We start from the raw sequence: 26,555 nt of genomic DNA on the forward strand, positions 1-26,555 counted from the left end.
TCGGGCAGCCAGCAGGTTGTCGAGACGGATGGACATGTCTACCAGCTGGTCGAGGGAGAGGGACACGTCTCGACAAGCTAGCTCCCTCCGGACGTCCTCGCGAAGGCTACAGCGGTAGTGGTCGATCAGAGCCCGTTCGTTCCACCCCGATCCCGCTGCCAGGGTCCGGAACTCCAGTGCGAACTCCTGCGCCGACCTCGTCCCCTGCCGAAGGTGGAACAGCCGTTCACCCGCCTCTCTTCCTTCGTGCGGGTGGTCAAACACGGCTCGGAAGCGGCGGGTGAACTCGGCGTAGCTGCCCTGGGTGGGCTGCTCGGTGTTCCAGACGGCGGTGGCCCACTCCAGGGCTTTTCCGGAAAGGCAGGAGACGAGCGAGGTGATCTTCTGTGCCTCGGTCGGCGCAGGGTGCATCGCCTGGAGCGCGATGTCCAGTTGCAATAGGAATCCCTGGCAGCGGTCCGCCGCCCCGTTGTAATCCCTAGGCAAAGGGAGATGCAACGGCCCCATGGCTGGTGGCGAGGCTGGGGCCGGCGGAGAGACGGCCGGTGTTGCGGGGTGCTGCTGGCTCAGCTCTAGGCGCTGTACCGCTTTCAGAACATTGTCCATCGCGGCGCCTAGGCTGGCCAGCATTGTTGAATGCACCTGGACCGCCTCCGCAACACCGACCTCGCCTGTAGCTCCTTCGGGCTCCATATCCTTGCTGTTTTCTTGAAGAGGTGTGTGATTCTGTCACGGCTTAGGTTGAGGAAGCAAGGAGGAACCGGAGAAGGCGTGGCGGATGAAGGTTTTTATATATGAATAGAACAAAATAAACAGAACGAGCGTCTTTCATAAACGCATACAGCTTCTGACAGTGGCAGAGAACAATCACACACAAAGACAGGGGGAGCAGAGGGAACATATATACCGGGGGAAACAGCGATGATGAACAGATGCACTAAACGAGACACAGGTGAAATGCATGATGAGACGGTGGTGTCAGAAAGCCGGTGACGTCGACCGCCGGGGCCCGCCCGCTGCAGGGGGAGGTGAACCAGCAGAGGTCGTAGTCGTCACATTTATAAAGGTGGAAAAGAATACAAAAAGATTTTCAAAGCCTTGCAAATGCCAGTCAGTACTGTTCAATCACTTATTAAGAAGTGGAAAATTCAGGGATCTCTTGATACCAAGCCAAGGTCATGTAGTCCATGACAAATTTCAGCCAAAACCTCCAGAAGAATTGTTCGGGATACAAAGAAAAACCCACAGATAACCTCAGGAGAATTACAGGCTGCTCTGGAAAAAGACTGCGTGGTTGTTTCAAGGAGCACAATATGACGATACTTGAACAATAATGAACTGCATTGTCGAGTTGCCAGAAAGAAGGCTTTACCTCGCCAATGCCACAAAACAGCCCGGTTACAATATGCCGGACAACACCAAGACATGCCTCACAGCATCTGGCACACTGTAATTCAGAGTGACAAGACCAAAATAGAGCTTTATGGTCACAAACATAAGCGCTATGTTTGGAGAGGGGTCAACAAGGCCTATAGTGAACAGAATACCATCCCCACTGTGAACAATGGTGGTGGCTTACTGATGTTTTGGGGGTGTGTGAGCTCTAAAGGCACAGGGAATCTTGTGAAAATTGATGGCAAGATGAATGCAGCATGTTATCAGAAAATACTGGCAGACAATTTGCATTCTTTTGCACAAAAGCTGGACTTTCCAGCACGACAGTGACTCTAAGCACAAGGCCAAGTTGACCCTCCAGTGGTTACAGCACGAAAAGGTAAAGGTTCTAGAGTGGCCATCACAGTCTCCTGACCTCAATATCATTGAGCCACTCTGGGGAGATCGCAAACGTGCGGTTCATGCAAGACGACCAAAGACTTTGCATGACCTGGAGGCATTTTGCCAAGATGAATGGGCAGCTAAACCACCTGCAAGAATTCAGGGCCTCATAGACAACTATTACAAAAGACTGCATGCTTTCATTGATGCTAAAGGGGGAAATACATAATATTAAGAACTAAGGGTATGCAGACTTTTGAACCGGGATACATTTTTCCTTGTTGCCATGTTTTGTTTTATGAATATGCCGTTCTGTAATGACCTACAGTTGAATGTGAATCCTATAAGAAATAAATGACGTGTTTTGCCTGCTCACTCATGTTTTCTTTAAAAAGGGTGGAGACTAGCAGAGATGCATTCAATTACACTTTTTACAAAATGAGAGCCATTGTCTGATGTCCATTTTGATGGTAGGCCCCATCTGGGAATAATTTCCTGCATCCATTTTGTTGGATGCAGGAAATGCTGTGTCATGTTTACATGGAAATGCTTCTACCCACTTGGAGAATGCATCCACCATTACCAGGCAATATTTGTATCCCTGGAATGGAGTCAATGTAATGAGGTCCATCATTAAGTGCTCAAATGGCCTGTCAGGCCTTGGGTGGGCCGACATTGGCATCATTGTGCCCCTACCCACATTGTTAGTCATACAAATCACATATTTTGCAGAGAAATGTTCAGCATATAGGGAAAATCCTGGAGTAAACCAAAAGTTATGTATAATATTCACAACCCCACCCTTGGAAACATGGTTATGGACATGTGCCAACTTAGCAACATAGGGGTAACAGGAGTGAGGAAGAACAGGGAGGTCATTAGGACCAACCCAAAGCTTCAGAGCGTTAAAGCAGTGCTGGGACTCCCAAGCCAATAACCAAAGCCCAAATGATGAGCCTTTTGTGTATGGCTGGCTACTACAGAGCCTGGCTTCCTGATTTTGATGAAATTACACAGCTTTTGTCTGATTTCATTCATTTACTGGATTGTCTCAAACACTCTCTGTCTACCTCTCCCCTCACCCCTTTAGGGTCGTGCATGACTTTGGTACTCTGTGGCACCAACACAGGTTCTTAACAGCATCTGGTAAGACAATCTGTTGTTAGTTGCTAATCTACTGGACACTATCCTACTACCAGACTCCATTTCTGTGTGCAAGTGTCAGGCTCATTCTAACGCCTCTGATCCCATCCTCAACGCCAAATTGTCGTGGAAATCACTCAAATACAAAGGCCTTACTAAATGACTGGATTATACTTAGAGTAAGCAATATGATTTCATTGTACTAAGGAATAGCAACATTTCTCCAACAGATCTTAAAGATTTTTGGCACTAACGAGCCAGACTAGTATACCAACATTTTCACCAGAACTGCTAAAATGTTACCAGCCCTCTTTGCAATTGTCTTTACAGAGGAACAGGGCTAGTAATTTATAAACAAATGTTTTCTCTACATATTTTCACAGTATTCATGTTAAGTTAGTCTGTGCACAATGTTATATATCCACTAGAATGACAACTCTTTTGTGAACTGAAAGTAACCCAAGAATAAGTGTAAATAGGCAATGTATAATGCAAACATTTATTTATTAAAAAAGAATATATATATATATATATAATGACAGTGCATGCAAAAAAAAAAACACATAACTACAGTGAACAAAACATCATTGGAGCTGACTTCACTACTCGCCCAAAATGTAAACTACTCGCATTAGGTGAGTGAAGAGGGAGCAAACTTAATTTCCAGCCCTGCATATGACATTGTACCTAAGATGCTGATTCATTTATGATACTGATGGATTCATGTTAAACAATGCAAATATGCACCAAGCTAGATACCTGACTGACTGCCTTCAATCTAAACAACTGCTGATATTAGCTTAAAACATTCTTAAACTGTCAGTTGTGCTCACCTTTCTTTTCAAAGAAATTAATTAGCAGTTGTTTTCCCTCAGTTTGCACTCTCTTTTCTTTTTGGTACCCCATTTCCCTTTCTTGCGGAAAGGCATGAGCCTATCATAGTAGCAGACACTCGGCTCGATTAGCTGCATTTAGAGATTTATTCTGGTGCCGGGTTGACTAAACCAATTTGAGCCATTTGTAAGGGCTGAGAGTGACCTCAGAGCCTCCACTATATTTTTGGGATTAAAAATACAGTCAATCAACCGATTTATTCAGCAAATGTAAATGTATTTATGACACTAATAACTTAGAAATAAAAAAATGTCAAACAAATACACATTTTCATTCCAAGATTTTCGTGGGCCCTCCTCCCATTGGGGCCCTGGGTAGTCAGTCCCACTTTCCCCTCACTTCGACTCTCCTGGATGGGAGGAGTGGAGGAGGCCTGGAGGGAGGTGGAAGAAAGGAAGGAGTGGAGGGTGGAGGAGTGTAGGGAGGATGTGTAGAGGGGGGAGTAGTGGAGGGAGGATGAGTGGAGGGAGGAGCCGAGGGAAGGAGGAGAAAAGGACATAGAAGAGAAGAGGCGGCAAAGGATTGTGGAGACAGAGGATGGGATTATACAAAGAGCAGGATTTTAGAAGGGAAATGTAGTTTTCTACATTTGCATATGGAAAAGAACCCTCCCAGCATATTCTTTTTTATAACAAACAAAGAAATATCTTAAAAGGTAAAAACTGTTGTATTTCTTAATAGGCTAAGCTGTCAAAGGGTTTCTTACCGTTTATATTAAATTTCACAAGTGTAATAAGATTTTATTTTATCATAGGAAGAAAATGCTGAGAAATAGGCTAAAATATCAGTGCAGTGTTGCTATTATATTCTCCCACTTAGAACTCCAGTGTCTTCAGGAACTTTCCTGTCGTTGCCACAGTTCTCCACTGGGTGTCACCCTGCAGGGAAGTGGTTCAGGAATAAGCTGGATGGATTCCAAATTCTTCAGCAGTAAGTCATCTGTACTTAATAGTTGAGGTGATTTAATGTTTACACTTATGACTGGTTCATATTAAAAAACATGTCTTACATAACCACATTTTGTTATGTCATAATGATGTAATTACACCCGAATCGCCGTTATTTCTTAATGTCAATTTAGATGGAAATCAACATTTTGCCATTACATTTATTATCCAGTGGATTGTTGTTCACTGTGGGACCACTGGGCTAATCTGTGAGCTAACTGCCTGGCAGTGACTTTACCATTGCTAATTTTTATCAATAGCAATGTGACAATATCATTAAATTACAGGTAAAACATTTGAATTTAATACAACAAAGGTGATTTTGAATTTGTTCTTGTGTAATGAATGAATGACAAGATGCTCACCATTCAAACAAAATAGAGTCCTGAATCCTTGTAGTAATGCTTGTGGACAACACACTAGTTTATTTGATCTTGAATACAAATGAAGAAAATCATGTTCCAGAACCACATGGCACGTTTCAGTTGATTTCAGCATCCAGGGAATCTACGGTGCAGTTCATTTACACTGAAATATTGAAAAATCTGAAAGAGAAAATATTGAAAATGGAAAAAAGATTTGTACCCTAAATCTAGCTCAACAACACCTATGTGCATACCTGTGCAGTCGTAGCTTAACCCACTATAATCAGCGGAGTGTAAACATAGTATATATATATATATTGTTGCACCAGATGAACTGTCAGTTCTACACAGTCAATTATTCAAGTTTTTCTTAGTTGTGTACCCTCACCCTCTCTCCACATTCCTCCTGTACTCACCCTGGCATTTGACCCATTTTGTAGGCTTCTTTTTGGCATGTATGTTTAATGCCACATCTAATACTTCATGAGTGGTCAATGCTTCTTGAAGGAATTTAAGATTTTTTTGTTTCTGTTTTTCCTTCTTTTGGGTTCTGCGTTGGTCGATTTTATTGCGTATTTTGTCAAGAATTGACTTCGGCATCTCTGTTTGGATTTCTTTCTTGTAGGTTGCGTCGGTCTCTTCTATGACTTGTGTGTCCTTTGTCTTTCCGTTGTTACTTCCTTTGGCATTTTGTTCTATTTGTCTTTCTTTCAGTGCTTTTCTTTGTTTGTCTTCCTTTTTGGGATTTGATCTCATGTTCTTCATTCCTCCATCTGTGTCTTTTTCCATTAGTGCTACCTTTTCTATAGACAAATTCACTTTGGTTTCTTTTTTTACTTGTGTCTCGAATCTTTTAACCTGTTCATCATTTGGACTTTCTTTTGTCACTTTAAGTTTGTCTTCCATTTTATTATTGGATCTCTTGAGCTTCAATCCCCCATCATTCCCACTTTCCAGCAGTTCAAGGTCTTCAATTATCAAATCCATGGTAGTCTCTTCAACTTGTTTGCCTATATTTTTCACATGTTCTTTGGCAGTTTTTTCATCTTGAATTGGTTTCTTTTCTTTTCTTTGTTTGTCTTCCTCTCTAGCATGTTTGACCTTGGAACTTTCTTTTGCATCTTTAAGTGTGTCTACCTTTTTCGAATTTGATCCCCAGTGCTTCATTCCCCAAGCACTTGACAAATTCCCTTCGGTTTCGTCTTTTGCTTGTTTCTCTATCTTCATATCATGTTGTTGCTTTGCATTTTCTTTGACAACTTTGCTTTGTTTGTCATCCTCTGTAGCATGTTGTTCATTAAGACTTTCATCCATAAATCTTAGCTTGTCTGCGTTTTTTGGATTTGATGTTCTGTGCTTTACTCCCACATCCAATTCCTTTTCTAGTTGCTCCAATTCTTCAAGAAAAAAATCCATGTCAGTCTCTTCTTGAACTTGTTTCTTTACATTTATAACATGTCCTTTGGCATTTTGTTCATTTGGACTTCCTTTTATTACTTTTCTTTGTTTGTCATTATCTGTAGCATGTTGTACGTTTGAACTTTTTTTCATGACTTTCAGTTTGTCTTCCTTTTTGGGATTTGTTGTCCTGTTCTTTATTCCCACATCCAAGTCATTTTCCAGTTGCTCTAACTCTGCAAGAAAAAAATCCATGTCAGTCTCTTCTTGAACATGTTTCCTTACAATTTTAACATGTCCTTTGGCATTTTGTTCATTTGGACTTCCTTTTATTACTTTTCTTTGTTTGTCATTATCTGTAGCATGTTGTACGTTTGAACTTTTTTTCATGACTTTCAGTTTGTCTTCCTTTTTGGGATTTGTTGTCCTGTTCTTTATTCCCACATCCAAGTCATTTTCCAGTTGCTCTAACTCTGCAAGAAAAGAATCCATGTCAGTCTCTTCTTGAACTTGTTTCGTTACAATTTTAACATGTCTTTTGGTATTTTGTTCATTTGGACTTCCCTTTATTACTTTTCTTTGTTTGTCATTATCTGTAGCATGTTGTACGTTTGAACTTTTTTTCATGACTTTCAGTTTGTCTTCCTTTTTGGGATTTGTTGTCCTGTTTGTTCTTCCCACATCCAAGTCATTTTCCAGTTGCTCTAGTTCTTCAACAAAGAAATCCATGTCAGTCTCTTCTTGAACTTGTTTCTTTACATATTCAACATGTCCTTTGGCATTTTCTTCATTTGGGACAATGCCTAATTTATCTACTCTCTCTTGCTTCATTTCCACATCTGTGTCAGTTGCCCGGCACACTACGTCTTGCATTAAAACAATCACTTCAGTTGGTTTCACTCTTGTGTCTGGCTTTTTAGAATCGTTTTCCTTGGGACCTTCTTTCATAACTTTGAGTTTACATCTTGTTTTAACAACTCTTTCTTTCTTCATTCCTCCATCCATTCCACTTGCCAGTAGCTCAGGCCCTTGAATGTCCATGTCATTCTTTTCTTTGACTTGTGGGTCTTCCTTTTTAATGTGATGTTGTTGCTTTGGACGTACTTCTTTGATTTCCGTTTGATATTTATCCATTTTAACTCTCCCACCCCTCAATTCCCTCAGATGGTCAGTGTCACCATTGATGTGTTCTTTCTTTCTCCGTTTAATCTCCCTTTTCCTTCTCTCTGCCTCCATCTCATTCTGCCTTTCTTCAAGCATGTCTTCTCTCTTTCTCAGATCACTCTCTATTTTCCTTCTAACTGCCTCCATTTCTCTCTGCCTCTTTTCAAGCCTGTCTTGTCCGCTTTTCAGTTCACTCTCAATTTGCATCCTCTCTGCCTCCATCTCTCTCTGCCTTTCTTCAAGCATCTCTTCTGTCTTTCTCTGTTCATTCTCCCTTTTCCTTCTCTCTGCCTCCACCTCTCTCTGCCTTTCTTCAAGCATCTCTTCTGTCTTTCTCTGTTCATTCTCCCTTTTCCTTCTCTCTGCCTCCACCTCTCTCTGCCTTTCTTCAAGCATCTCTTCTCTCTTTCTCAGATCACTCTCCATTTGCATCCTGTCTGCCTCCATTTCTCTCTGTCCCTTTTCAAGCCTGTCTTGTCTGCTTTTCTGTTCACTCTCCATTTGCATCCTCTCTGCCTCCAACTCCCTCTGTCTTTCTTCAAGCATCTCTTCTGTCTTTCTCTGTTCATTCTCCCTTTCCCTTCTCTCTGCCTCCATCTCTCTTTGCCTTTCTTGAAGCATCTCTTCTCTCTTTCTCAGATCACTCTCCATTTTCGTTCTCTCTGCCTCCATGTCTCTCTGCCTCTTTTCAAGCCTGTCTTGTCTGCTTTTCTGTTCACTCTCCATTTGCATCCGGTCTGCCTCCATCTCACTCTGCCTCTCTTTAAGGCACCTTTCTCTCTTTCTCTGTTCATTCTGAATTCTCCTCCTCTCTGCCTCAATCTCTCTCTGTCCCTCTTCAAGGATGTCTTCTCTGATGTTCTGTTCATTTCTCCTCCTCTCTCTCTCCACTTCAGTCTGAACCTTCTCTTTTCTCAAAAATCGTACCTCATCCTTTTCCATTGCACTCCATCCTGTCCCTTCATCCATGACTTTTGTCTCCCCTTTCTGATCTTCAATGTCACTTAACACATTTCTTGGCATCTCCATTTGAATCCTCTCACTTTTCTCCCTCAGGTTTTCCTTGTCCGTTTCCAGAATACCTTTCAGGTCTATTCCCATCTTTCTTTTCATTTGAATCATTTTAATGTATTCTTCCATCTCTCTCTCCCACTCACGCAATTCCTGCTTTGTCAGTCTTGGTCCAATATTCATGTTCTTACTCTTTGTCTCTAGATTCATCTTTATCAGAGGAAAATCACTCTTTCTTTCAAAGATTCTCTCCTGACTCACAGGAATTCTCCTCTCTTTCTCTCGCCCATAATCCTTGAATATATCTCCCTCTGTTTGAGTTTGTTTGTTACTCTGTTCGGTTTTAGTCCGTCCAGTCTCTTTCTTGAGCCATTCCTTTTCAAATCTACAGACCCTTCGATCAAGTTCTGTCATCACAAGGGCCTGAAGTTTATGCATTCGCTCCTCAATCCAAACTCTCTCCTTTAAAAACATGATCTCCACCTTCTCCCTGTCCAAATGACTTCTCATTATGAATGTATTCTATAAATGAAAACAATTTGATTAGTCTCCAATGTGTTCATTGACTGGGCTCTATTGATGCACAGGTCAGGAAATACTGTACTATATTTCAAATCGGGATGGGTAGGTGGAGATTAGCTGTTTGAAGGTAAAAATAAAGAAAAACAGCCACTACCCAAATAAAACGATAATCAATCTTGTGCAAATATACCAAGCCTTCATTATTCTTATATGTATTTCATAAAAGGTGAGAGTGGGATATTTCTAGCAGGAGCAAAAAACATTACATAAACACATTTTTCATCAATCGATCAGCCACCACGCTCTGTGGACATCTTATTGACTTATTTTCATTTTTCTTTTTGTAGCATGTTAACAATGAAGTACATGTTCTGAGATTATTTTGATGACTGGGAAGGTGGTAGCAGCGTAATTCTTTTGTATTTGGGTGGCTGTGAATTGTAAAATAACTAACCCACGCATCACTATTATGCACTAATATTTTTATCTGATTGTAATCTAGGTAATACATTTTTTTCATAGAAAATCTTTTTATAACTTTGGCTCATAATGGATTATGGTAGTCAGTGATTTAGATGAACTGATCATACATCATACTTATGTATGTATACTATAGACAATAAGCACACCTATTAACACATCCTAATCATCAAAATAACAGCTATTAAGAATGATGAATGAACACCATAAAAACAAATCCATGTAGGAGCAGAACTAATCCATATTTTTGACATAACTCCACCTTATCAAGCTCAACCAACTCAGAACATTACTGTTTAACACAACTTACAAAATACAACTGCTAACCATTCTGAACATGAACAATTCACTTACCATTGCGCCAGTGCTGTCTAACCTTTGTTTTCAGTCACTGTCATCTTTCTTACAAGTGCACAAGAATACTGTTGTCATATACATCGTTGTTCTATAACCCAGGAGAAATGTTGTCAGTCTGAAGATAACAAAATTAAGCGGATTGTTTCTTTAACCTTTTCACACGTTCTGTAGGCTACGTTTCAAATATGTGTAAGGGCGTCCCAGCGTGAGTTCTTAAATGCACGTGTCAGTATGCGATGACTATTCGATCATTATGACGCAACAATACATTTCACCCCCAGCTGTCCAGAAACAGCACGCTACAAACATATTATGTAGGCAATTTCTGATTTCGACAGGTTAAAATGATATTTGGCAACTACTACAAGCAGTAATACAGTTTAATTGTATACATAATATTTTATGAGCAACCGTGAAAAATATTGAGCTATTCCTAAGTATACTGAATCTCCGCTCGAGGATTCGTCCAAGTGAATAACTTTTGCACCAGAGAAAAATCATGGAGATTTAAGCTGAAATGCACGTGTCAGTATGCGATGACTATTCGATCATTATGACGCAACAATACATTTCACCCCCAGCTGTCCAGAAAAACCACGCTACAAACATATTATGTAGGCAATTTCTGATTTCGACAGGTTAAAATGACATTTGGCAACTACTACAAGCAGTAATACAGTTTAATTGTATACATAATATTTTATGAACAACCGTGAAAAATATTGAGCTATTCCTAAGTATACTGAATCTCCGCTCGAGGATTCGTCCAAGTGAATAACTTTTGCACCAGAGAAAAATCATGGAGATTTAAGCTGCTGTGAAATGTATTTTGAGCGAACTGTTTCCGTTAAATTCTTATCTGACACCCACAAGATCTGACATTATTTGTAATATCAACCCAGTCCGAGTTATATCCGAGGCCGGCCGTATCCGGAAGAAAATGCCAGCTCTGTTCCCACCCAGGCCTGCCCAATTGTGTGTATTTGTCTGGCAGTGAACGTAAACCTTTCACATGCTTTTGTCATAGTTCTGCGTGTCAAATACATTACTCATCTTATAAAGATTCGTGTTTTTAGGAAGTAAAACGTAGTGGTCTGTTGTTAGAACGCACTTTGCATCTCTCTCCAAAACGCGATGTCTCCTTCCGCTAAATTCTGCACTTTCGGTAGTTTAATAGACTGCTTGGGCACATGCGTTACATGGCACGTGCCTAGGTCTGTAAAAGAATAATTACACGAATTGTCCTCCAGAGCTGCCGTCACCTTTCACAAAGAAAATCAGTCCCGTTTGACACCAAGCCTCCTAGTTTACAGTAACCTACCTAATAGCTTATCTTCTTTCAAATCGTTATAAAAGAGGCTATTGAACCGCAGAATATAGCCCACTAGGCTACTTTTTTTTTTTTACAACGTGAGTAGAATGTCAAAGCAGAGAAGCCCTGCGCAGAAGAGCGATGAAAGTTCAGTTAACCTGTATTTTACCAACTACAAAGCATAGCATTAAAAATGTTATGACATTTATTTTATTATTTTAATTTTGTTATTTTAATATATTTTCGGATGTGGTCTGTATTTCCCACACTATCACATTCTGGTTAGATGCTTGCTGCATTTCGTCGTAGTGTTCAATGACAATAAAGTTGAATCTAAACTAGGGCAGTCAAATGATTAAAATTTTTACTCAAATTAATCAGAATTTTCAGTGGATTAATCAGGATTAATCACTATTTGCAATTACACCTGAATCCTAACATTTCTTTCTTTCTGAAATGCATACCAAAAGATAAATAACAGGACACAGATACATAATTTTCATATTATGTCTGTTTATTAACACAGCCAAATAATGGTGGTTTAAATCAAGCTGAAACATACTACACACCATAATATTTGTCTTTGTGATGTCCCATCGCTTCCTCTTTGGCATTCCTCTTAACCAGGACGTACAATTTATAGTATTCAATTGAACAGAAAGCAATAAATGTAGTCAAATCATAACAGTGGCCTACCACATTTTTGCACAATTTGAGTCATCTGTTGAGTTTTTATGTGGAAAAAAACATTTTCAATAAAACTTTTAAATCAAACCAAAGAACAATCTTTTACCTTTTCCTCCATTCTTTAATCCAGTTGCTCAAAAATCCAGTTGCTAACTACTATAACATGTTGCACTGAAACTGGTCTTTTTGTTTGAACGTCACCTTTCAAATCTACTGAGCTTCATCATCTTTCAGGCAGTTGCTGAGGCAAACTAACTTGTTCACATTTTTTGAAAGTAAAGCTGACCTTTTCTTGTTCACAATGTGACCTGCAACTGAGAAAAGTCGTTCACAGGGAACAGTGGTTGCAGGAGTTGCTAGATATTTGTGAGCTAGTGAGGCCAGCTTCTCATGGGCTCCTGAATGAGATGCCCACCACCTCAAGGGGCAATCCTCCAATTTAATGGTGGGCTCTGCTCTGTACCTCTGTATGGCAGGTTGGACCTCTTCCTCTTCTGATTCTGAATCTGAGCCCATTTGCAGAAGGCTGGGTGGCCCATCATCATGTGTCTGTGAAGACCTTCTGGGTGATTCTTTGTTGCAGCATCCCTTCAAGTGTGGTCCACACCTCTTCCCTGTCTGTCTCGGGCAGGCATTTCAAGTCTTTGAAACAAGGATCCAAAACTGTAGCAATCTGGAGCCATGCATTGTTGAGCTGTTCTTGACGGGATGCTAGGTCCTCCTTGAACTTGGTCTTGAATCTCACCACATATGCAGGGTCCTCATCACAGGCTTCCATCTTGAGACGCAAGTGGCAGAGAGAAGGTAGTACCACAGAACAGGAGACATGGGCCTCTCCACCCAGGAGCTCAGTTACATACCTACGCACACAAACACACACATGCACACAGAGACAGTGTATTATTAGAACAGTGGTTATCAACATATTATTAATAATGATAATAATAATGTATTACATACGTACATGTTATTGATATTTGACTTGGTTTAATTAATTCCAGAAAATAATCAAAGCAATGTTATTTGATAAGTTACAGACTGATTTACCTGCATGGCTCTAGAAGTGTCTCCAGCCTCTGCAGTTTATCCCACTCTGCTGCGATCGGCGAAACAAGTTTGTGCTCCTGATTGTCCAGGGCTGCGATGACAACCTCTTTATTTCTGCTCACGCGCTTGACCATTTCCAGCGTCGAATTCCAACGTGTTGGAACATCCTGGATCAATGGCTCTTGCTTCTTACCCAGGCTGACTTGTTATGCTTGAAGCTCCGCAGCATTTGCTGGGCTGTGCTTAAAATGACCGAAAACTTTGCAAGCCTTGGCCAAAGCATTTACAAAACCGCTGTCAGCAAGACTCTCTGTGACACTTCTCTGCACCATGTGAGCGACACACTTCATGTGTTCATAGCGTGTAAGTCGAATTGCGGCAACCATGTTACGTGCACTGTCAGTCCCAATGGTTGTCGTCTTGCCCTCGATGTCCCACTTACGTGCAACAGACAGGAACTGTTCTTTACAAGCCTAAATGACGCTCCTCAGTTTTTAATATAGTCAGCGCAAAAGACTTCAGTTCCCACGTGTCACTGATGAAATGTGCAGTTACTCCGAGGTAATTGTTGTTACTCACTGATGTCCAATGGTCTCCTGTCAGGGCGATATGATTTACTTGAGCCAAGACTTGAGCTCTTTCCTTTTTTCTTTTTCGTTTTCATAGAGCTGGTGGATTTTCGTCATAACTGTGGCTCTTGACGGTGGCTTATAGGATGAGTCTTGAGACGCCACTTGCAAAACATCAAGGAAACCTGAGTCTTCTACAATGATAATGGGTCTACAATCCTTTGCAATCCATTTTGCTATTGTGTTGGTCAAATTATCTGAGGTTGATTTTGTTAATGGCCTGCGAACATTCAGCGTGGTCTGACGCAAACGACTTGCATAACCTGACGGCCCAGCAAACACGTTTGGCGTTGACATGGTACCTCAAGCTTGAACAGCTCCGGTGAAATTGAAACTCCTTGTTACAAATCTTGCAAATAACCTTGTACCATCATCATTCTTTTTATATTTGAATCCGTCAATAGGCCCACTTCGCTCACCTTGCTCCATCTCGCCTCTAGCTCCCAACTGTAATGAGGTTCTATTGTGATGAGTACTGATTTATGCCTGCAGGTGGCAGTAATGTGTTGTATAAGATGAAGTGCATTCCCTAGAGGAAGAGGTTGTAATGGAGACATGCATTGTGTTCCACATGGAATAAAGACGCCAGTACCATATATTCTTTATATCTTTATTTGTTGTCTCTGGAACAATACATGGTACATGGCACTTTCCTGACTTTCCTGACCTGAATAATTTGTCACACTGCGCATGCGTGAAATGCGTTAAAAAATTGATGTAATTAACAACAAACAACTAATTAACGTCGTTAACGCGCTATTTTTGACAGCCCTAATCTAAACTACTCTCATCACACCGATCCGAGATCCGTGGCCCTTGATCCCACTCGGGATCCGACGGTCAAACATATAATGCTGAATTCAGTCAGATGACGTCTACTTTTTAATTATTTTCATAAGTGATTTTCAGAAACAACATATGATGAGTATTTATTCTGGAGCTTTATATATTGCAGTTTCAAATAGTAAGCACTGAAAAAAATACACCAAATATAGGCAAGTAATGAAGGTATTGTGTTTATTCTTCTTGAAGGGTACATAGCTACAGTGTTAGGTAATAGGTTACATTATATTAATTTACTCAAATTGATTAATTGTTAGATTAATTGTTCTAAGATGTGACATTTCAATGTATAACATTTCAAGAGAAAAAACATGTAAAACTAAACATTCATCAAAAGTAAACATTTCATAATACAAAGGATCACTCTACATGTGAACCCGTGTTCTGATGTTGCTTCTGGGAGTCCATAGTGGTGCCCTCTGTCTGTGAGCTGAGGGATTGCGGCGTCCTCACATCCAGACTACAGTTGATGGGAACCACTCTCTCAGAAGATAATAAAGTATTAGGTGCCTCGATGTGGAGCTTCCCGTCAGGAGTCATGGAGCAGGTGACTGTCTCAGGGTTCAACCCTTCAGGAAGATCAATCTCTTGTCTGAACTCCTGGCATCTGTAAGAGTAGGAGCCTTTCCCATCACCCTGCTTCTTCTCCGTCTTCCCACTGACTCTTAGCTTCCTGCCCACCTGTCTGACACAGATCTCCTCTGGGGAGAAGTCCTTAGTGTCCAGTGTCATGGCAAAGCCCTCTCCCTCTTTCTCCAGCTTGTAAGAAAATGGTTGGATGTCCACAGAGGCAGGAACATGGTCCATCTCCTCAGATATACACTGCTGAAGTTTCTCCATCAGTGCCAGACTGCTCTTGATCTCCTTAATGTTTCTCTCAAGTAGACCCTGCTGCCAGAGAAGAGGTCGTACCTCCGGACAGAGACTGTGAACGGGACAGTAGATGTCCATCAATGGGTTGATGGAAGATTGGAATCCTGGGGAGCACAGCATCTTCATTCAATGTTGAGTGTTGATTAGTCTTGCTCTGAGATGACACTATGTGTTCAGTGTTGGTTGTGTTGTTGTCTGTCTCTCCAGTGGGAGTGTCACAGCTTTTATGTTCTCCCACTTAGAACTCCAGTGTCTTCAGGAACTTTCCTGTCGTTGCCACAGTTCTCCACTGGGTGTCACCCTGCAGGGAAGTGGTTCAGGAATAAGCTGGATGGATTCCAAATTCTTCAGCAGTAAGTCAGCTGTACTTAATAGTTGAGGTGATTTAATGTTTACACTTATGACTGGTTCATTTTAAAATGCATGACTTTAAAAATATTTTTGCAAACATTATCCTTTAGATTTTAAATATGACACTACAGTATTGATGACATCAGCAACAATTGTACTATGCCGTTCAGTACTGTGAGCAAATCAGATGAGATTTGATATCAATAACACTAGCTCAATTAAAAAAATAGTTTCAACCACAGAACCAACAGAAACGGTTAGGTCACAATGTATTTCAACCCACTGTAAAATAATTCACAAGAAAATTGAATGCTGGAAAAAATTTCAGTATCTTTAAGAGTGTAATAAAATTGTGAACGTCTTTGGGTCCCAAAGCTACCTCACAACCATTACAAGTTCCCCATTCACGGTGAGCACCACCATCCAGCACACATGCCAAATATAAAAGGAAGCACTGCACCATTTTACAAAGCACGGAGAAATACTGGGAAAGTACTGCTTCAAAAACATTCACAACATGCAGTAGCTATGATAAAAGACATACACTTTGGATGTAAAATGTACACGAATGCCATTTCTAAATATTTCAGCCAATTTTTCTTTTTTATTGTGATTTGACCCCACAAACAACAATGTCACTAGTAGTTTGGACAGGTTGAAACAACATCTAGATGTCCCCTGTATGTCTCCATACATCAACCTAATGTTTGAGAAAGGTTGATATGGTAGACATTTTCTATTTTTCTAAGCAAATAGAATTTAGGCATTTCAAATGTCATATATAGACTTGTGGCACTTTGTAGAGATTGAGGGACTGTTGTTATATACATATCATATATTTGTCCGTTGACCACACCTGACAATTTGCACCTTTTGTTTATCAATCCCAGTTATATTTCTGATATTGTTGAAATTTGTGGAGGCCATCTTATGTGTTTCCAGCAATAATCAGGCTTAGTTGACTGATAGCTTGTCTATTAAAGGCAAAATAACTGGTTATTTTGTGTGCTTGATTGTGTGTTTTCTAAACTGTGGAATTCCTGTCTATCTGTGGATCATTTATTCATAATCACCCCGGTGTCTTCTTTCCAATGAAACCATGTTTTGTTATGTCATAATGATTTAATTACACCTGAATAGCTGTTATTTCTTTGTGTCAATATTGATAGAAATCAAAATTTTTGCCATTACATTTATTATCCAGTGGATTGTTGTTCACTGCAAAGAAGATAATACCAAAAAATATGTCAATAGTTTGCAGACAGTTACCCAGAAATAAAGATATTTTTCCCAGAATTGTCTACATAAAAGTACTCATTCACAGATGAACTGTCATAAATGAATCTTTCAATGACAGAAAGACACTCCTAATAATAAGAGCATCTCTTAAATGAATAAAATGTTTATTTCAATGATGAGCAGACAAGAAGAGGCTGAAAATGTAATCACACTTCCCCAATGTGGACCAAAGTGCTGCAAAACGTGACAAGAGATGAAGCAAGGCACCACAAGGAGTCACTAGAGCCCAATGAGACAAGGTGATCCTGTTCATTTTCTAACCCAGCAAACCTGAACTGTGCAGGCCAATTGTCCCGCCCTCTGTGGGACCACTGGGCTAATCTGTGAGCTTGATACTCCAACCCTGGTCTCACAGCTAACTGCCTGGCAGTGACTTTACTATTGCTTATTGTTATGGATAGGAATCTAGATGTGACAATGTAATTAAATTACAGGTAAAACATTTGAATTTAATACCACAAAGATTTAAATTTGAATATATTCTTGTGTAATGAATGAATGACAAGATGCTCACCTTTCAAACAAAATAGAGTCCTGAATCCTTGTCGTAATGCTTGTGGACAACACCCTAGTTTCTTCAATCTTGAACACAAATTAAGAAAATCATGTTCCAGAAGCACATGGCACGTTTCAGTTGTTATCAGCGTCCAGAGAATCTACAGTGCAGTTCATTTACACTGAAATTAAGAAAACATATTGAAAATGGAGAAAAGATTTGTACCCTAAATCTAGCTCAACAACACCTATGTGCATACCTGTGCAGTCGTAGCTTAACCCACTATAATCAGCGGAGTGTAAACATAGTATATATATATATTGTTGCACCAGATGAACTGTCAGTTCTACACAGTCAATTATTCAAGTTTTTCTTAGTTGTGTACCCTGACCCGTTTTGTAGGCTTCTTTTTGGCATGTATGTTTAATGCCACATCTAATACCTCATGAGTGGTCAATGCTTCTTGAAGGAATTAAAGATTTTTTTGTTTCTGTTTTTCCTTCTTTTGGATTCTGTGTTGGTCGATTTTATTGCGTATCTTGTCAAGAATTGACTTCGGCATCTCTGTTTGGATTTCTTTCTTGTAGGTTGCGGCGGTCTCTTCTATGACTTGTGTGTCCTTTGTCTTTCTGTTGTTACTTCCTTTGGCATTTTGTTCTTTTTGTCTTTCTTTTAGTGCTTTTCTTTGTTTGTCTTCCTTTTTGGGATTTGATCTCATGTTCTTCATTCCCCCATCTGTGTCTTTTTCCATTAGTGCTAGCTTTTCAATAGACAAAATTCACTTTGGTTTCTTTTTTTACTTGTGTCTCGAACCTTTTAGCGTGTTCTTCATTTGGACTTTCTTTTTTCACTTTAAGTTTGTCTTCCATTTTAGTATTTGACCTCTTGAGCTTCAAGCCTCCATCATTCCCACTTTCCAGCAGTTCAAGGTCTTCAATTACCAAATCCATGTTAGTCTCTTCAACTTGTTTGCCGATATTTTTCCCATGTCCTTTGGCAGTATTTTCTTCTTGAATTGGTTTCTTTTCTTCGTTTGTCATCCTCTCTAGCATGTTTGTCCTTGGAATTTTCTTTTGCAACTTTAAGTGTGTCTACCTTTTTGGAATTTGATCTCCAGTGCTTCATTCCCAAGGCACTTGACAAATTCCCTTTGGTTTTGTCTTTTGCTTGTTTCTCTTAACTTCTTATCAAGTTGTTGCTTTGGACTTTTTTTTTTACATCTTTGTTTGCGTTGTTTGTCATCCTCTCTAGCATGTTGTTCCTTAAGACTTTCCTTCACAACCTTTAGCTTGCCTTTGTTTTTTGGATTTGATGTTCTGTGCTTCACTCCCACATCCAATTCATTTTCCAGTTGCTCCAATTCTTCAAGACAAAAATCCATGTCAGTCTTTTGAAATTGTTTCTGTTAAGTTAGCTGACTTAGGCAGGCTTAACTTGATGTGAAAGTATAAACAAAGTATATTTTCTATATAGTTATTTATTCCATACATGTACACAGCTCTGTTCATCCGTCCTCATCATTGCATACAAGTGAACTCAACTGGCATACATTGCATACACACAGGTATGACAGAACGTAATACCTCAAATATAACAACCAACACTATTACCGTAATGTATTGATAAGAGCGTTATCCAAAAAAGATATTTAATACCCCCACTTGCTCTTATCCCCTTGGGTTACATGAAAACAAAATAACAGAATGAGGCTCCCTCATTATCTTAAAGCAGTAAACACTTTTTGCACCACTAAGTGCCAAACATATCTCGTGCAAATCTCAGCTTAGTAGCTGGTCAGAACATCAGCAATCATTTTCTTGGTAGGGCAATATTCCAAAATAAACTTTCCATTGTTCACATTTTCCCTAATAAAGTGATATTTGATATCAATGAGTTTGCATCGCTGTCTGTGAACTGGGTTTTTGGCTAGTGCTATGGCACCTTGGTTGTCTTCATACACCTTTGTTTGTGCGTATTGGTATGTGTCCATACCCCTGAGCAGTTGTTCTAAGTAAATGCATTCCTGTATGGCTGATGCTAAGGACATGTACTCAGCCTCACAAGTTGACAGTGCTGCTGTCAGTTGTTTTCTTGTTTTCCAGGATATCAAAGAGCTTCCTCTATTTAGACTGGCACAAAACCCTGATGTACGTCTTCTATCCGCTGCATCTGATGCCCATTTAGCATCGCTGTAGACCCTTAGACCTAGTTTTTCTGTGTCATTTCTCCTGAAGAATAACCCCTGTTCTGTTGTACCTTTGAGGTACCTGAACACATGTTTTACTGTGTTCCAGTGTTCTACTGTTGGTTCAGCAAAGTGCTGGGAGAGTTTACTGACCACAAAACTTATGTCTGGTCGGGTCCATGTGGACAAGTAAATTAAACTTCCTACTGCCTCCCTGCACTTTCTTGGCACATTCATTTTTTCAGCATCTTCTGTGTATTCGAGTTTTGGTACACATGGAGTTTCTCTAGACCTGCAATCCTGCATTTCAAATCGATCTCGAATTTTTCTCACATATCTCTCCTGAGACATTTTGACTACACCATCTGCTTGTTCAACATCTATCCCCAAGAAATGTCTCAGCTTTCCCATGCCTTTCATTTTGAACCTTTCAGTAAGCATCCTCTTCACATTTTTCATAACACTCTCTTTATTAACTGCAATGATCAGATCATCAACCCATACTATTAGGATTACTTTCTCGTTATGCTTTTCTCTTGTATACACACAGGTATCAGCTGGGTTCTGTACAAAATCATTCTCAATTAAGCATGTATGCAACATAGTGTTCCAATTCCTCCCTGATTGTTTTAGACCATAGAGAGGTTTGTGTAACTTGCACACTAGTTTTTCTCCTGTGTTTGACTTTTTCTCCTGACCCTCAGGTTGCTCCATGTAAATCTCACAGTCTATTGGAGCATGCAAATAAGCAGTTTAAACATCCATCTGGTGTAAGACTAGGTTATCCTGCACTGCCTATTGCATGACTACTCTCACACTTGTCATATCAGCTGTGGGTGAGAAAGTCTCCTCATAATCAGTGCCTGGTTTCTGGTTGTAGCCTTTTGCTACGAATCTCGCCTTGTATTTGTCAGATCCATCAATTTCTGTCTTAAGTGCATAAACCCATCTGCCCCCCACTGTCTGTTTGCCTGGTGGTAACTGAGTATGGGTGAAGGTCTCATTCTCCTCCAGAGATCGCATCTCCTCTTTCATGGCATTCCTCCACTATGTTGCTTTGGTTGATGCAATGGCGTCCTGGTAAATTTGAGGAATATCACACACTGCTCTGTAACAAGAGTCCATGCATATGTGCAGTTTGTCCTTCGTATCCTCTGTCTCAAAATGAGCTGGTCTCTTTTAAGTTCTCTGTGGGTTTCTTCTGATCAAAGTCTCTGTGGCTTCACCTGGCTGTGTGTCTTTTCAGGTAAAGTCTCAGTAGCATCACTTTGAACACCCTGACCTGGTAAATTTTACACATTTTCATCAACAACATTCTCTTCACTGTTGTCAACCCTAGGATGTACAACCTCGTATTCTATGTGTGACTCAGATCTTTGTGTTTCCCTTTCTTTGGTTGTTTTAGTGGTGAATTTTACCAGCCTGTGTTTATGGACAACAGTTTTTACCTTTTACAACAGTTTTTTTAATCCAATTTGCCTTTCTCTTGCTTGTAAGCAAAACACACTGATCCACATTTTTGTAATTTGGATATGTTTGGTACCTTGCCTGTGAAAAACTTGTATGGCGTTTTGCTTTGTGCGTCTGCTGTAGCACCTTTTCCTCACATAAAATGAGATCTGCATAGCGTAGTTCCATAGCTTATCTGGTAACCCGCTCTCTATCAGTAGGCATCTGCTCATATCATAGTGTTCTCCAACCTCCCTCCGCTGTGCCATTTTGGTGGGGTGAATAAGATGTTTCATGTCTAATCCTATCTTTTGTTAACAGTGCCTGGAAATCCCAACTTGTAAACTCAGTGCCATTATCTGAGCGGATACACTTGATTTCTCCATAAGGTGCTATATCTGCTAAGAATCTTTCTGTGGCCCGCACTGTATCACTCTTGGACTTAAGAAAGTATACAAACATAGTACCAGAGTAGTCATCTGTAAATGACTGCGCATATCTGTGTCATTCCATGCTCGGTATTGGCATGGGACCGTCTAAATCAGTGTGGACTAGTTCTAGAGGCTTCTTTGCCTTCCTATCTAGCTCCTTATTTCTTGTCTGAGTGAACTTTTCCTGTGTACACACCTCACACAATCGATCCAACCCAACTACACCTCCTTTAATTTCCATGTCTTCACAACACCTTGCAACATTTTCACATCTTCATAATTACAATGACTCAATATTTCATGCCACGTCTGCATATCATGACATGCTTTACATTGATCAACATTTGTTTCAACAGTTGGCAAGTAATACACATTTTCATTCTCATGAATGTCAAACCTGCTACCATCCTTGGTGACCATGTGACTTTCCCCCTTTTGAAGGTGATTGTTGCTCCTCCATTTGTTGCTCTTGCCACTGAGAAGATGTGTGTGGGTAAGATGGCATGTAGAGCGTATCTCGTAGCTGCGCTGTTTGTTGTCGTCCAGCATTGTCTAGAAGATGTATCACCGCTGTTCCTCTCCATTGTGCCATTCCACTGGTCTCTCCTGCATCTCTTAATGCTGTAATGATGTTCTCTGCACTTATTAAGTAGTCTGTAACCGTCTCGTTGTCTGCCAAGCGCAACTTTGTCAATGAAGTGTACGGCTTGATTTTTCCCGAATAATGTTCTTTAAGTTTACGCAGGGCTTTCCTGCCATCATCAGCAGATTCATGTCTAATTAGTGATAGGCTCTTATATTAGCCTTACCAGCTCGGCATAGCAGTCAGCATTTTTCCATCTGTCTTCAGCTAGCTGATCTTCGTTTGCATAAGTGGGCTCTCTTTAGATAGTGTCCTTTAACTTCAGAGTGTGTAGGCAGCCTAGGAACCGCGTTTCCCAAAGGTCATATTTCTCCCCAGACCCGTAGAATAAAAGCTGCGGTGCTGGAACTCCTGTTGCTCGGTGGGCCATCTTGTCATTCCGCCGATTTTCCTAGCTTCTTCTTCTGCTAGCTAATTACCGCGTAATACGTCGTCTCAAACTTATTCACGCTCGCTTATCTTCAACCCTGGGCCCATAACCTGTTAAGTTAGCTGACTTTTCTATATAGTTATTTATTCCATACATGTACACAGCTCTGATCATCTGTCCTCATTATTGCATCCAAGTGAACTCAATTGGCATACATTGTATACACACTGGTATGAGAGAACGTAATACCTCAAATATAGCAACCAACACTATTACCATAATGTATTGATAAAAGCGTTATCCAAAAAAGAGATTTAACAGTTTCCTTACATTTTTTATGTCCTTATGGCATTTTCTTCATTTGGGACAATGCCTCATTTATCTACTCTCTCTTGCTTCATTTCCACATGTTTTTAGTCCTTGTGGGGTGTGTGAGTAGAACTAAACAGTGAAAGGAGCACGTTTGTGGTCCTGGTAGGGTGTGTGAATATAACTAAACAGTTAAAGAAGCATGTTTTTGGTCCTGCTGGGGTGTGGGATTGCTTTGGAAATAATTTGCATTTTTGTCAATATTTTTAAACCGATCAGCCACAACATGATGACCACCTGCCTAATATTGTGTAGGTCCCCCTTTTACCGCCATAACAGCCCAAACCCATTGAGGCATGGACTCCACTAGACCTCTGAAGGTGTGCTGTGGTATCAGGCACCAAGACGTTAGCAGCAGATACTTTAAGTTGCAAGGTGGGGCCTCCATGGATCAGACTTTTTTGTCCAGCACATCCCACAGATGCTCGATTGGACTGAGATCTGGGGAATTTGGATGCCAACTTAACACTTGAACTAATATTTGTGTTCCTCAAACCATTCCTGAAACATTTTTGCTTTGTGGCAGGGCGCATTGTCCTGCTGAAAGAGGCCAGTGCCATCAGGGAATACCGTTGCCATGAAAGGATGCACTTGGTCTGCAACAATGCTTAAGTAGGTGGTACGTGTAAAGTAACATCCACATGAATGGCAGGACCCAAGGTGTCCCAGCAGAACATTTCCCAAAGAGTCACACTGCCTCCGCCGGCTTGCCTACTTCCCATAGTGCATCCTGTGCCATGCGTTCTTCAGGTAAGCGATGCACACGGTGTAAAAGGAAACGTGATTCATCAGGCCACCTTTATCATGCCACCTTCTTCCATTGCTCTGTAGTCCAGTTCAGATGCTCAAGTTCCCATTGTAGGCACTTTCGGCAGTGTACAGGGGTCAGCATGGGCACCCTGACTGGTCTGGTGCAACGCAGCCCCATACGCAAAAAACTGTGATTCACTGTGTGTTCTGACACCTTTCTATCAGGACCAGCATTAGCTTTTTCAGCAATTTGAGCTACAGTTGCACGTCTGTTGATTCGGACAACAGGGGCCATCATTCGCTCCCCTGCCGCCGGCTCACCACTTTTCCTTCTTTAGACCACTTTTGATAGATACTGACCACTGCAGACCGGGAACACCCCACAAGGGCTGCAGTTTTGGAGATTCTCTGACCCAGTTGTCTAGTGTCAAAGTCGCTCAGATCCTTACACTTGGTCATTTTTCTTGTTTCTACCACATCAAACTGTGACGACAGAATGTTCACTTGCTGCCTAATATATCCCACCCACTGACAGGTGCCATGATAACGAGATTATCAGTGTCATTCAATTCACCTGTCAGTGGTCATAATGTTATGGCTGATGGGTGTATATTCCTTTCCAACTGTACAGGTGACGACATCAGCACTTGCAGAATGTACATACAAGGAATAGTTGTTGCCATGATGTAACCTAGGAAATGCAAGGTTGCATTGAGACATTGATCCAGGAGACATACGTAAGCATAGAATCTTGGTTGCCCAGACAACTTGGCGAAAGCTCACACATGACAGCTGGGGCATGTTACTATTGGTGGTTTACTTACTCAGCTCTCCCAATAAGGAATAGAGTCCTGTTCACCTTTACAGTACAAGGAGCTGGAGCCCTCCTCCTGCTATTAAGACGTACCCCCAAAAAGGAGACGACTTCTAATGGTTTCTGCTAGGCCCAAGGCCTAGTTTTCCACACATACAGTTGTGCTCATAAGTTTGCATACCCTGGCAGAAATTGTGATATTTTGGCATTGATATTGAAAATGACTGATCATGCAATAAAAACAATATTTTCTTGGAGGATAGTGATCATATGAAGCCATTTATTATCACAGTTTTTGGTTCCTTATGAAGTCATAATGATAACAGAAATCACCCAAACGGCCCTGATCAAACCAAAATAGAGCATTATGGTCAAAAACATAAGCGCTATTTTTGGAGAGGGGTACTTTGGTACTCTGTGGCACCAACACAGGTTCTTAACAGCATCTGGTAAGACAATCTGTTGTTAGTTGCTAATCTACTGGACACTATCCTACTACCAGACTCCATTTCTGTGTGCAAGTGTCAGGCTCATTCTAACGCCTCTGATCCCATCCTCGACTCCAAATTGTCGTGGAAATCACTCAAATACAAAGGCCTTACTAAATGACTGGATTATACTTAGAGTAAGCAATATGATGTCATTGTACTAAGGAATAGCAACATTTCTCCAACAGATCTTAAAGATTTTTGGCACTAATGAGCCAGACTAGTATACCAACATTTCCACCAGAACGGCTAAAATGTTGCCAGCCCTCTTTGCAACTGTATTTACAGAGGAACAGGGCTAGTAATTCATAAACAAATGTTTTCTCTATATATTTTCCCAGTATTCATGTTAAGGTAGTCTGATCACAATATTATATATCCACTAGAATGACAACTATTTTGTGAACTGAAAGTAACCCAAGAATAAGTGTAAATAGGCAATGTATAATGCAAACATTTAGATTGTAACACATAACTACAGTGAAAGCACATAACTAAAGTGAACAAAACATCATTGGAGCTGACTTCACTACTCGCCCGAAATGTGAACTACTCGCATTAGGTGAGCGAAGAGAGAGCAAACTTAATTTCCAGCCCTGCATATGACATTGTATTCATGCTGATTCATTTATAATACTGATTGATTAATGTTAAACAATGCAAAGATGCACCAAGCTAGATACCTGGCTGACTGCCTTCAATCTAAACAACTGCTGATATTAGCTTAAAACATTCTTAAACTGTGTCAGTTGTGCTCACCTTTCTTTTCAAAGAAATTAATTAGCAGTTGTTTTCCCTCAGTTTGCACTCTTTCTTTTCTTTTTGGTACCCCATTTCCCTTTTCTTGCGGAAAGGCATGAGTCTATAATAGTAGCAGACACTCTGCTCGATTAGCTGCATTTAGAGATTTATTCTGGTGCCGGGTTGAGAGTGACCTCAGAGCCTCCACTATATTTTTGGGATAAAAAATACAGTCAATCAACCGATTTATTCAGCAAATGTAAATGTATTTATGACACTAATAACTTAGAAATAAAAAAAATGTCAAACAAATACACATTTTCATTCCAAGATTTTCGTGGGCCCTCCTCCCATTGGGGCCCTGGGTAGTCAGTCCCACTTTCCCCTCACTTCGACTCTCCTGGATGGGAGGAGTGGAGGAGGCCTGGAGGGAGGTGGAAGAAAGGAAGGAGTGGAGGGTGGAGGAGTGTAGGGAGGATGTGTAGAGGGGGGAGTAGTGGAGGGAGGATGAGTGGAGGGAGGAGCCGAGGGAAGGAGGAGAAAAAGACATAGAAGAGGAGAGGCAGCAAAGGATTATGGAGACAGAGGATGGGATTATACAAAGAGCAGGATTTTAGAAGGGAAATGTAGTTTTCAACATTTGCAATGGAAAAGAACCCTCCCAGCATATTATTTTTTTATAACAAACAAAGAAATATCTTAAAAGGTAAAAACTGTTGTA

At 40.6% G+C, this 26,555-nt stretch overlaps 1 protein-coding gene across 1 annotated transcript; it reads right to left on the reverse strand.

Annotated features, from left to right (window-relative positions):
* Window positions 1-14,799: 14,799 nt before the first annotated feature.
* On the reverse strand, window positions 14,800-15,576 carry LOC106024635 (heat shock protein 30-like). Its single transcript, XM_013137056.4, has one exon. It carries the CDS (start codon window positions 15,572-15,574, stop codon window positions 14,936-14,938), a length of 639 nt encoding a protein of 212 aa, XP_012992510.3. The 5' UTR covers window positions 15,575-15,576; the 3' UTR covers window positions 14,800-14,935.
* Window positions 15,577-26,555: the final 10,979 nt, after the last annotated feature.

This window comes from Esox lucius, chromosome 14, assembly GCF_011004845.1.
Source record: "Esox lucius isolate fEsoLuc1 chromosome 14, fEsoLuc1.pri, whole genome shotgun sequence".
NCBI classification, from domain to species: Eukaryota; Metazoa; Chordata; class Actinopteri; order Esociformes; family Esocidae; genus Esox; species Esox lucius.

Excerpts from the sequence above, each read along its gene's own strand:
- LOC106024635 (XM_013137056.4), bottom strand. The coding sequence starts at position 15,574 with ATGAAGATGCTGTGCTCCCCAGGATTCCAATCTTCCATCAACCCATTG.